At 48.9% G+C, this 13,156-nt stretch overlaps 1 protein-coding gene across 1 annotated transcript in view; it reads right to left on the bottom strand.

Annotated features, from left to right (window-relative positions):
- The window catches only part of IGF1R (insulin like growth factor 1 receptor), a 305,476-nt gene extending 302,077 nt beyond the window's left edge, over positions 1-3,399 (bottom strand). Inside the window, exon 1 of the mRNA XM_070358355.1 lies at positions 3,259-3,399. Within this exon, the coding sequence (XP_070214456.1) occupies positions 3,259-3,352 (94 nt within the window). The 5' untranslated portion in view covers positions 3,353-3,399. The remainder of the gene's footprint in view (positions 1-3,258) is intronic.
- Between the last annotated feature and the right edge of the window lie 9,757 nt (positions 3,400-13,156).

Genomic DNA, 13,156 nt, shown 5'->3' with positions numbered 1-13,156 from the left:
ATTTAAAGTACACAATTCAATGGTTTTTAGCATTTTCAGAAAGTTGTGCAACCATTACCACAATCTAATTTTAGAGTATGTTCATCACCCCTAAAAGAAACCCGTACCCCCTCCTTCCCCAGCCCTATGCAACCACTAATCTACTTTCTGTCTCTATGGATTTGCTTATTCTGGACTTCATATAAATGGAATCATACAATATGTGGTCTTTTGTGACTGACTTCTTTCACTAAGCATGATGTTTTTAAGGTTCTTCCAGTCAACCTTAGCATATTTCTTAATGTTGGACTTTTCTAATCCTTCTGACAAATTAAACATATAACCTTTTAAACTTCAAACCCACACCCCACCTCTCCACAAAAGTACCCTTTACTTGCTATTTCCCTCTAGAGAGGCTAAACTATAATTTGCTATTTAGGTTCTTCCCAAACTTCTTATTCTGGGATTCTTCTCCTGGTAATAAAACAGCAAAGTTCTTTAAACACCCATCTTTCACATACCTACATTTCCCTGACAATAGGGTATTACTGTGCCTGGGGCAGAAAGATGACTGAATCTTTTTAATGAGACGGCCACAATACCTTTAAAGGGCACACTGATTTTTTTTTTAAGCATCATATTATTTGGCTATCACTCCTAACTTCCAGACCTCCCTTTTTTAGATGCAGTGTTCACAGTACACTGATACAAAGTCTTTATGACTTCGTCTGCTTCAAAACTGCTAGGTTTTCCAAATTAAAGGCTTTTGTGTTTTTTTTAATCACCCCTACTGCTATTACACTCTGAGAGAAAACACTAATCCCTAAATAAGCCAACACATTATTAATCAACAGCACCCCAATCTTTATTATATTATACTAGACAGTCAAAACAATGCTTGTCTCTGATAGGAGCCGGTGGTTTTAGTTCTATCAGAAGTAAGAGTTCCAGCACCTTTTGGACTAAGAGCTGAACACATGCTGAGCATACCATTTACTCCTGAAAACTTCCTAGCTATAGGGAGGGGCAGGTAGTGAGTTAGAACTTCAACAAACCATAATCAGGAATGGGGCGTCTTCTGGCCATCCATCAAGTTTTCAGAAACCAACTATTTGCAACGGATCCTTGAGCAAAGTTTGGCATCTTGTACTATAAAAGTAGTTAAAACGCCCCTTCCTCTCCTGCCTGTTTTCTCAAGAAAAACAAACAGAACAAAACACCTTTCACAAAGAGTATTTTTCATCAAGAATTCCAAACAACAAGACATCCTATTTTAAAATCCCGGAGCCCTGCGTCGGAGAAGCAAGGCCAACCCTGGTGTTGTGAATTTCAGAACTTACTAACATTAAACAATAAAACTAGAGACAGGACACAGTTCAACAACATGCCGTAATAAAATGGATTAACTCTCTTGTGTCTCCTGAACTATATTTAGCTCCTGAAGGCTAGAAGCCCCTCTCTGTGCCCCCAAACACCATCTGTGAGCCTTAGAAGGGTGCCGAGAGCCTTTCGCCCAATCCAGCGTGCGGAAACTTCAGGAAACAAAGAGCAGGAGAGCTCAGATTTGTGGAGGGTCCGGACTCAAAGCGAGTCTTACTCCACGCAGTAAACACGCTAATCCTGTAAAAATCTGCTCATACTCCGTCGTGAACGCATTTCTTACAAAACGTTTAAGAAGGGTTTGTTTATACGAACAGTCTTTCCGAATTGCACCTAAGACGGGCCAGGCAGCCCCCGCTGCCTCCTGACTCTCCCCCTCACTGTGCAAGGCGCAGTCGTGATTTTTCAAAGTTAATTGGCACCACCTGCATACAACTCGGCAAACATTACTCACCAACACGCCCTCGCCGTTCCCAGCCCCAGTTCTGTGCCTACATTTAAACTTTATAATCGTGCTCAAGATACCCTGCCGTCCCGAATGGACCAGCAGAGCCTCCCTTTACTGTTTGGAGAAGAATGGAAACCCCTCCTCTCCCCGCTCCACATACCGCGGGGCCCTAAGTTCTCTCTCCCTCCCTCCCTGCCCGTCCCTACCCTTAGCCGACACCACCAAAACAAAAGCTATCAGATTGCAAGCGGCAGCGCGAGGAGCGATATTGCTTATTAACTGTGCAGAGGAAGTGCGGGCGGGGGGTGGGGGGCGCGCAACACAACTCGGGACACGAAGCCCAAGCCGGGGCCGCGCGCTCGCCACGCGGAGCCCCCTCCCCGCACGCCCACCGCCGCCGGGCCCCGCGCGCCCGAAACCGCGACGCGGGCCACCTCTCCCCGGGGCACGGCGGCCCGGTGTCCCTGGGCGGCCGTGTGGCTGCGAGCACGTGTGTGGAAATGCACGTCGGCTCCGACCACACACCCACTCCCGCACACTCGAAGGCCGCCCTACCACCCCTAGCCCCGCCGGGACGAAGAAGGAGTCCACGAGCCGCTAGAAAACGGGGAGAAGGGCCCCCCAAACCCTCTGAACTCGGGGTCCGTACGCGCTGTCCGGAACAGCCCGACTGACGCCGAGCCCCCGACTTCGCCTTTTTCCAGGGGCTGCACCGTGGGGTGCGAGATGTAAGTGGGAACGCTCCCCGCACCCCCAGCCGCACTGAGCAGTCCCGGGAGGCCGGACGGGGCTGGCGACCCGCCGCGGATCCGGCGAAAGCGACAGGGAACCCAAAGAGCCCAAGGGGCCAAGCGCGGCGAGCGACAGGAGATCTCGCTGGAATGTCTGGAAACCTGTCCTGGGGCCGCGGGGCCTCCCCGCCGGGCACCTCCTCCTGGGCACCTTGCAGCCCCGGGGCCGGCGGGCTGCCCGCTCCCACCCCCGAGCACCGAACCTGCCCCCAGCCGCGAGGGCGCCGCGCGAGCTGTCACCGCCGCCTGCGCGCCGCGTGTCGGGAGGCCCCGCGCGGGCGCGCGGTGCGGACGGCTGGGCGCGAACTTCCCCGCTGGAGCCCCGGGGCCTGGCCCCGCCGCGGGCCGCCGGGTATGGAGCGCAGCCCAGACAGCCGGGCCGCGGAGCAGGGCTCTCGGGACCGCGGAAAGGAGAGCCACCGAGGCCCTTCCCGCGCGGGGATGCGCCGAGCCCGGGGCCGCGCGGGCCTCCGAACCCAACGACCTGGGCCCAGGGGTCCCCCCTGGCTTTGCGGCCGAGCCCCTCGGCGCCCCGCCCCGCGGCCCCAGAGCCCGGGAGCCCGACAGCTGCGACGGTGGCAACTCGGGTTTCGCAAACAGGGCGCAGCCCCTCGGAGGAAAAGTTCCCGCAGTGGCCGCGGGCGGCGGGCACATACTCACTTTCTCCACTCGTGGGCCAGAGCGAGAGCGCGGCGGAGAAAAACAGGAGTCCCCACAGCGAGGTCGGGGACCCTCCTCCGGAGCTAGACTTCATTCCTTTTATTTGGGACCAAATTCCCCTTTCTCAAAAAAAAAAAAGGGGGGTGGTGGAGGAGGAAAAGAAAAAGTCTCCGAGTCTTCGTCCCCCCCCACCTCCAAAAACAAGGGCGAAGGCGACAACACTTCCCGAGGCGGCGCCGGCCGGGGGTCCGCGGGGAGGCGCGGACGGGGCGGGCGGTGGCGGCGGGCGGCCCTCAGCGCCGGCAGCCGCGGCCCAGCGCTCGGCGGAGTCGGGAACCCGGGGCGCGCCGGGGCGGGCTGTCTGCGTCGTCGGCCTCCATTTTCAAACCCAGAGAGGCAGGAGGGAGGAAAAACTGCGAAGAGAAGGGGGCCAAGCCCGGATCCGTCTTGGCGAAGGAAAACAAACCCGACCCCAGACAGAGAGGGAGGCGGCCCGACGCCCGAGCCTCCGCGGCGGGAGGGCGCGACGCAGTTCGCAACACGGCCCCAGAGCCCGGGTCGCGGGGGAGGCCGGCCGGGGGCAGAAATGCGGAGGAAAAATGAATGAGCCGCTCCCCTCCTCCTCCTCCTGCTGCTCCTCCTCCGCCGGGCTCCGCTCGCCGCCGCCGCCGCCGCCGCCGCCGCGAGCTCCTTCCCAAATCCAGGACACACACAAAGCGACGGGCCGGCCGCGCTCTGCGCTCCCGCCGCCCGCCCCGCGCCGGCCCCCGCCCGCCGCCGGCTCGGCGCGGGGGCTCCGGCTCGCTGAAGGTCAAAGCCGCGGCGCGCCGTGGAGCTCCCCTCGCGCGGGAGGGGCGTGGAGGACCCGGGGGTCGGCAAGCTCCAGGCACGGGCGCGCCGGGGCCAGGCTCGCCGGTGGCGTCCCTCTCCCTCGCCCGCCTCTCGAGTTCGCCTGGTGCGCTCGCTCCTCCTCGGGTTGTTCCCCCTTTTTTTTTTTTTTTTTTTTCCGCTCAGCGGAGTTAATGCTGGTAAACAAGAGCCTCAGCCCCGCCGCGCCGCTGCCGCCGCCGCTGCCACACACTGGGGCCTGGCGCGCGCGTGCGCTCGGGGCCGCGCACACACACTCACACGCGCGCGCGCACTAGTGCGGCCACAGCCGCAGCCCCGGCGCGCGGAGGGCCGGGCCCCGGCCGGCGCGCGCCAAGAGCCGGAGCCCAGGAACACAGGGACGTGCGGAGCGGAGCCCCGGCGCGGGCGGCTAGGCGGCGAGGCGCCGCCCCCGCGCCCCGCCCGCGCGCACCGGCTCCCGCGCGCGCGCGCCCCTGCTCTCACCCCCACCGCACTGCGCCGGCCAGCCTGCACGCGCGCGCCCCTCCCGCAAGACTCCAAAAACAATGCCCCCGGCGCCGGGCCCGGCCCGGCCGAGGAGCGGGCTGGGGAGCGGGGGAGGGGCTGGGTCGGGCTGGGAGGGGAGCGCGAGGCCCGAGAGGTTCATTGAAAACAACAACAGCGCGGCTGGAGCGCGCGTTGCCCCGGTTCTTGAAAAGCTTCATTGTGTCTTGCAGCTGTTGCAAAATAAATAAATAAGTGCGTGCATGCGGCATTTTTTCGCAGCCGGCTGGAAAGCTCGAATGTGGCGGGAGGGGCACACCTGGGAGAAAGGAGACGCCCCCCCCCCCCACCAGGCTACTAAGCGGGCACTTTGGCTCAAGGCCGGGACGGCCGCGGCGTCGCCCCAGGGGACCCCATAGTCCCGGGACTCGCGGGCAGCCAGGGGGAAGGGCGCGGCTCGGGCCCGGGAGCCCGGGGAGACTGCCGGCGGGGGCCCGGAGCGGGCGTAGGGGGGCCCAGACGGGCCGCCCCGCGCGCCCGGGCGCGTCCCCGCCGCAGCCGCCAGGGGGCGCGGCGGGCACGGGGAGGGCCGGCCCGCCGAGTGTCCCCTCCCTCCGGGAGAGGAAATCTGGGGGCCCGGGCCGGGGGCCGGCCGAGCTGGGTTGCGCCGGCCCGGCACTGGAGACCCGCGGCGGGTCCGGGGAGCGGCTCGCGGACTGGTTCCTCTGCCGGCCCCACCACGTGGGCGGCTGCGGGCGGCGGCCAGGGCGCGTGCTCGGTGCGGGGCTGCGGGGGCCCCCGGAGGCCAAGGGGGCGTGCCGGGGGGCCCCCGGAGGATGCGCTCGAGGCCTGGGGCCGAAGTCTCCCGGCCGGGCTCTCGGCACGCGGACACGCCGCGCCCGATCGCCGAGCGGCCACTGCGGGAGCCCACCCGCACCTGCTCGCGTCCTTCCGGGCGCGTCTGTCTTCCCTCCTTTGCTCCGTAAAGGACTGGAAACTAGCGCCCGCCCGGTCTCCTCCGTGGTTTTCTTGAAGGTGCCCGAGGAGGGGTTTCCCCAAAGAGAGCCTGCCCCTGGACTGCCATCTAATGAATAAATGCTGCGGAAACCAGGTCCTTAAAGCGGGAAGCAGCCCAGCGAGATCTAGAGAGAGGAGTTTGAAATACGTGGACTTTTAAACATAGTGATTGGACCACGTGTCGCCTTTAATGTGGTCCGGCTTCATGACTCAGGCTAATTGATGTCAACAGTAAATAAAAAGAAGATGGCTAATAAGAATTGTGGATGTCGAGATGTAGAAGTGTTTGTCTCATAAATAATCAGGCTGTCTGGTAAGATCGGATCTGTTCTAAAGGAAAGTAGATTTCCTTTTTTACTCTAATTGTAAAAGATTTCGACGTTACATTATGCATCCCATCGTTCGTAAATAATTTTTTTAATTAAGAGCTGAAAACAAATCAAAAGCTATTATAATGGAAACCTAGCCCTTTCCCCCCTATATTTATTCCCTACATCATTTGCCTCTTGGAAATTTTTAGCTCAATTCAGTGAGTCAGTTGGATAGAAGGAAATAAATCTTTTCTTACTTAAGTCATTCATATGGGATTGTTTTGTTAACTGAAATTCAGCTTAATTTTAAAATGTTCCAGTTTTAGATATTCCTGGACATTAACAAAGAAAGAAGGAAATTAGAATCTTTAAAAAGAAATTGAAACTTAGCACGTGTCATTTTAAAAGTAGGCACTGCCATATGAATAATTAAAATTTGATCTACTTATATTTTTAAATTTTATTTTAAAATATTTCTCCAGACAATACCCTACATGAAGTTGGTCTTGATGCCTACAGATCCATTTTGCAATTAAATGTAAAGGAATATCAATAGCATATCTTCATTGTATTTAGTATTCAGGATTTTACAATACATCTAAATTAAGACAAAAGTTTAGAGTTGAGTTTTTAAAGGAATGATGCTAATATAAAATCTTTAAATACTACACAATATAGTTTTAGTATTAGTAAATTCATTCATTTGTCCCTGAGAACATAAGAGATATATGAAATAAAGAGAAATGCATACAGTTACTTAAATTGTAGGATTTTTTTTTTAAGAAAATGACTTTTCCTCTGTGATTTTTTAAAATGTTGTTTTATCCTAAAGTACTAAGATGTCAATAAGATTAAATTATTTTAGATAGTTAAGTTAGATTTTTTAAGTATATGCCTTAATATTTAGACAGAATCAAAATTTAGATTGCCTTTCAGCTCTACCTTGATTACACATAGAAGGTGATTTGTATTTTCTTCAATTATTACATTCTACATACCAAAGTCAAACTTATTTTTTCAACCTTGGAAATAAAACCACATAGTAAAACATTGATTGGAGTCTTTACAACTACACTGCCAATGTGTCACACGTTTTGTTTTATGCAGTTTTCCTCAGGTATCCTATAAATTTCCCTTATTTTGGAACTGAAGCTGGTTGCTCATTTTCACTTTATAAAAACTGTTTACTTGAAAAGAGTTGTATCTCAAATTACTGGGCTAAATGTACCAGGTTCCCCCCCCCACCCCCACCCCACCCCCGCTCAATGGAATATATATGGAGTGAAAAATATGAGAAACACTGCAAATGACAGTTGACAGGTAATACAATGTATTGTGATATATTCCCAGGAAGGAATGTCATGCAACAGTAAGTGAATAAACTACAGCCACACGCAACACCAGCAGATCTTTGAAACACAATGTTAGGTAAAGAGATGCAAGTTCTGAAAAGCTGTACACATACTCCCATTTTGACAAAGCTCTTAAAAGGGAAAACAAGAACCACGAGGCAAATTTTAAAGCAAAATATCTAAATACAGACTATAATATTTTTGTTTTGTTTTGCTTTGGTTTTATCTTAGCAAGGGGATTCATGAGGAGCACAAAACCCAGGATCTTGGTTACTTCCGGGAGAAGTGGAGCAAACCGCTAAGCTCATGCAGCGTTCCTGGAGACACGTTCATCCTCGCATGGGCTGGTAGACTTACAGATTTCCATTTTTTAATTATGCTTATAACTAACACATATGTTACACATATTTCTGTATGTATAAAATATTAAAGAAAATAAGACAAAAATTATGAGAGAGATTCATGAAAGATCATCCCAGGTGTCCAGTAGGATTCTTCCAGATTCCAAGCTGTTTGTATAAACAAATCAGAAGCATTAAATAATCACTAAAATTGTATAGTTAATCAAGGTCTTATTCTTAAGGATATATTTCAAAGAATAACTACCCATATCCTATCAATGAAATTCAAGACAAAAACAAATCATGAAACAAAAAATGTCAGAGAATTGACTTCGTAAATAATCAGGTTCATTAATTGAGTGCATTATGTAAACTGTCTGGCAGTTTCCTGTGAGGTTAAATAAATACCTAACTCATGATCCAGCAATTCTACCCCTAGCTATTTAACCAAAAGAAATGAAAATATATCCACAAAGAGACCTATATGGGAATGTTGATAGTTGCTTTGCTCCTAATAGCAAAAAACTGGAAACGACCCAAATGTACCTCAAAAGGGAAAAGGGCAAACAAATTGTGATCTATCCATTCAACGCAATACCGGATACTAATAAAAAAGAAAGAACTATTAATGCATACAAAAGCATAGATGAGCCTCAAAAGCATGGTAGCGTATGCATTCATCAAAACAAGTCAAACTGTACACTTAAGATAGATGCACTTCGTTGTGTGTAATTATATCTAAATTTTAAGTTTTAAAGAGTCCATTATGTAATTTAGAAATTTTGCAGCTGTTCTAAAAAAGCTTAGCACAATGCTTTCCGTTTTTGCTATTATGTGAGTTAGTAGAGCTCATCTCCAACCTCCATGCCCACAGCTGTCTCTGCAAATAAATACACTTTCAGAGATACATCTGCCCAAGGTCCCCTACAAAGGGCTTGAGCTGAAGAAGCCACCAAGGGGTCTCCACAAAGCAACCCAGGGGCAGGAAAGAGATAAGGGATCTCCAGCTGTTCCCAGTGCCTGCACAGCCACAGAGATGTGAGTCCCAGTCTCCCTGAGATCTGTTTACACTCACCTTGAGAAGATTTCCTATTTTAGATGCTCAGGGACACCCCGCTCACGGGGCCATCAGTGCTACATTCCTCCATAATACTTGAAATGCAAGGTGGAGGTTTCGGAAAACATTTGCACAGGGACAGAGGGACATCTTTGAGACACCTTCCAGAATCGCATTCTGGTGAAGCATCAGTAAGGGGAGTTCCTGGAAAACTCAGGCCTGAGCCAGGAGGGACAGGCACCCTTGTGCTCACCATGGATCCAAGGTAGAGGCTGGAAGGCTTCTCTCGCTGCCCAGCTTTCCACAAGCTGGCACTGACCTGAGGGTGTGGGGGTGTTCAACTCCCGATCATCATCTGTGGGAAAGCAAGCCATACCCGGAGCCCTGTTCTGGCTCCATATTTCTTCACTTGTCTATTTCACTTGATCTCTGAGATGGGTCTGCCCTCTTGACTCCTTCACTTTCAATCTTAAGGATCCTTGGCTGTCAGAGAGCACAAAAGATGCTTCTTCATCTTTGAAATGCATCTTAGAAGTACCTGAAAAGTGGAGTTAAATCAAAATTTCTCTTCACTCTGATTAAAGCCACCAGCCCTGAGATGTTTTGTCCGCAACATGCCCCGCCCCACCCTGCAAAGCAGTGTGACTCCGAGGGTCTCTGTAGCTCTGTTTTCTCCTCCAAGAAATGATCGTATTGGAGTAGACCTGCCTGCTTCTAAAAATACCATGATTTCTTTCTTTGGTTTCTAGTTGAGAGTGGTACCTTGGTATCCCATAGTATAGTTCCTACCTTTAGTTTCTTTGTCAAATAATTAATAATCTATAAATCAATGCACAGGCAACAGAAGCCAGACTCAAGGAATAATTGTTTCCTAACGTATTTTATTAATCTAGATTTTTCACATATTGGAGTTTCTTAGAGCAGAACACATTTTTTTCACCGGTTCTAAATTCCCATATATATTCCAAGAATACAAATACAGAAAGACGAGCAAAAATATCACCACAGCAGCAGCTGGAGCAAGTGGTCACAGGTGACCCGCAGAAGGAATAATCCCCTTATTGATCATTGAGAATGTTCCTGCAAAATATTCTCTTCTGGATATTAAGTTCTGGTGAAGCCTTATTTTATAGAATATATTTGTACATTATTTCAGTGAAAAAAATAATTTGAGAGGCACCAGTATGTCAGGCTCCTTAATAGAACCAAACTCTGTTGCTGGCCTCGTGGACCCGCTGCAAATAAGTGAGACCTTAAAGTTATATAGCTCTCTGCGGCTCCACAGTGTGCAGACCACATCTGGAGAATTGGCATGTTTATGTCTGTCTGTGGAGGACCACGGATCCACAAGAGAACGCCGTACTGGCGCAGGGCAAGAATGGCAAAGGATTGCTTCCTGTATCCCATGAGGGGTCATTAAGACATACAGACATTAAGTTTCATGTGACGTCTGTTTTCATACCCTTGGAAAATGATTCCTAGGCTTGACCCAGGTAACTCCAATGGGCAGAGCTAGCCCAGGGGAAAGGAAAGGAGGTATCAGTTATTTTTAAGAATGTTTCTTCTTTTCCAATAGTAACAAATAACTACCATTATCTTGCAGGCTCTGCTTGCAGCACTGCCTTGTGTGGGAAAGAGCTCAGCATAAGAAGGAGGCAGAGGCTGGATCCACACCTACTGGGCGAACTGTCCAAAGAAGCACTGAATTAACAGAGGCCGGCATGGTAACATCTGAGGTCCCTTCCAATGCCAAGATCACTAGATATTTGGCTTCTACTTCTGGGCTTGGATAATTGTGTATTATGGCCACTGAAGGGGCCTCCCTTTGCTTTAAATGAACAGTGAACAGCTTCAAAGTTGAAGATGTATTGGGCTTTCCTGGTGGCTCAGATGGTAAAGAATCAGCCTGCAAGGCAGGAGACCCAGGTTCAATCTCTGGATCGGGAAGATACCTTGGAGAAGGGAATGGGGCTACCCACTCCAGTATTCTTGCCTGGAGAATTCCATGAACAGAGGAACCTGATAGGCTACGGTCCATGGGGTCGCAAAGAGTCAGACGTAACTGAACGACTAACAGTTTCACTTTCTTTCTTTCAAAGTTGAAGAGGTATTAGTTTAATAGGATATTGTATGTATTTTATATTATAGAAACCCTAATGAAATAGCTCCTGAAAGAGGTCCAAAACCGAGTTCCAACAGGTCAGAAAGTCAAGTTAGGAGGTCAGGGATTGCTTTCAAACCAATCATATTAAGGGGATGGTTGAGGCAAGTGGGACTCAGGTGGAGGTTAAGATAAGCAGTGTACTGGTGTGTCCGACAGTGGGCTCTGTCGGAGTAGGGAGTGGGAGCCCTGATTTTTAGAACTTTCTAATCTTCCTTGATTAGAAAATCAAGGAAATTCCACTACAGCTAATTTAAGCAACCAATGTGAGATCACTGAGCACAGAATTCTAAAGAGATGGACAGCTGGGTTTTGTGAGACCCTGTGAGCCTGCTGCAGTCCTTGCTGGATTAAGATACCCAAGAATCTTGCATTACCTTTGTAGCAAATTAAATATGTATTCGGTAAGGGATTTTTAAGCAACTTAGTACAAAAAAACAAAAACAAAAACAAAAACCAATAGCTATAAACAGGCAATTCACAGAAGAAACCAGAACAGCCAATAAGCAGGAAAATATACTCAGCAATCTGGTTGGCAAAATTAAGAATTGGACTGTACCAGCTTTTCACAGGGATGACCGGCAGAATTGAATTCTTGTACCTAACCTACAACCCAACAATGTTACTCATACAGAGTATATCCTAAAACCTTTTGACATATGCACTGGAAGACACATGTAAGAGTATTCACAGAAACATTATTTTCAACAGTAAAAAAAATTCCCTAATTGTCCCTCAGGGGAAGGATGAAAAATGGTGTGTTATTTTTACAATAAGATACTATACAGAGGTCAAGATGAGTGAACTAGATATAAGTAATCATGATCAACACAGATAAATTTAACCACTAATATTGTATGAAGGAGCAATTTGCAAAAGTTAAATAACCACATGCTACTGTTTATGAGGGCTTCCCTGGTGGCTCAGACGGTAAAGAGTCTGCCTGAAATGCAGGAGACCTAGGTTCGATCCCTGGTTTGGGAAGATCCCCTGGAGGAGGGTATGGCAACCACTCCAGTGTTCTTGCGTGGAGAATCCCCGTGGACAGAGGAGCCTGAACTGAAGTGACTTAGCCATGCATGCATGCACTATTTATGTAACTATTAATACAAAAACAACAGCATATCTTGTTCATGGAAATATACATATATAACCCAGCATAAAATATGCATGGAAATGGTTCTTGGAAAGACAAATGGGGCAAACGCTAGTATCTGTTAAACCTAGCTGATGAGTACCTGTGTGTCTATTCAATTACTCTCTGAAATTTTCTTTACAGTTGAATCATTTCATAATTTTCATTTTCCTTTTCTTAAATACACTTTTAATTTTAGAACAGTTTAAATTTAGAGAATTTTGGCGAGGAGAACAGACGGTTCCTGTATACCCCAATCTCAATTACTTCTGTTATTAACATCTTAGTATTGTACATTTGTCACAAGCAATGAACCAACACCGATATACCATTATTAACTAAAGCTCATACTTTATTTGAATATTCTCCAGTTCTCTGGTAATTTCTGCTTCCTGCTGCAGGATCCCATCTAGGGCCCCATGCCACATTTAGGGGTTATGTCTTCTTGGACTTCTCTTGACTGTGAGAGCTTGTCAGGCTTTCCGTGTTTCTGAGGACCTTGACAGCTTTGAAAAGTACGGGTCAGATGTTTTGTAGAATGTCCCTTGATTGGAATTTGTCTGGTGTTTTTCTCATCATCCAACTGGGGTAGTGTGTTTCGGGGAGGAAAGCCACGAAGCAAGCGCCGTCTTGTCACTTCATATCAAGGACACAAACAGGCATCCTGACATCACTGTTGATGCTAATCTTGATTACCTGGTTGATGGAGAATTTATCAATTTTCTCCACTGTTACTCTTTCACTCCCTCTCTTTCTATACCGTCCTTTTTGGAAAAAGTCACTATGCTTAAGGAGTGGGAAGTTAGGCTCTCTCTCCTTCATGGTGGAGTTTCTTCATAAATTATTTAGAGTTCTTCTGCATGGGAGATTAGTTTATTCTCCTCGTTTATTTCTTTCTTTAGCCATTATTTGTATCAGTATGAACTCATGTATATTTATTTCATATTTGGGGTTATAATTCATTTCAACTTTATTTTGCTTTGCCCAGTTTCTTCCAGCTTTGGCTATTGGGAGTTCTTCAGTTGGCTTTTGGGTCCCTTTGACATGTCTTCATCATTGCATTTTGTTTGTTCTCAGAGGTTTTTGGTTTTTTTTTTCCAGCTCTTCCTTATTTCCTGCCACTTCGAGATACTTCAGATCTTCTCTATCTCCTCCCCAGACCTAGAAGCAATCATTTCTCCAAGAGGTCTGG

Source organism: Bos mutus, chromosome 21 (genome assembly GCF_027580195.1).
Source record: "Bos mutus isolate GX-2022 chromosome 21, NWIPB_WYAK_1.1, whole genome shotgun sequence".
Taxonomy (NCBI): Eukaryota; Metazoa; Chordata; class Mammalia; order Artiodactyla; family Bovidae; genus Bos; species Bos mutus.
The sequence above is the reverse complement of the archived record's forward strand: the minus strand, read 5'-3'. Positions and strand labels throughout refer to the sequence as shown.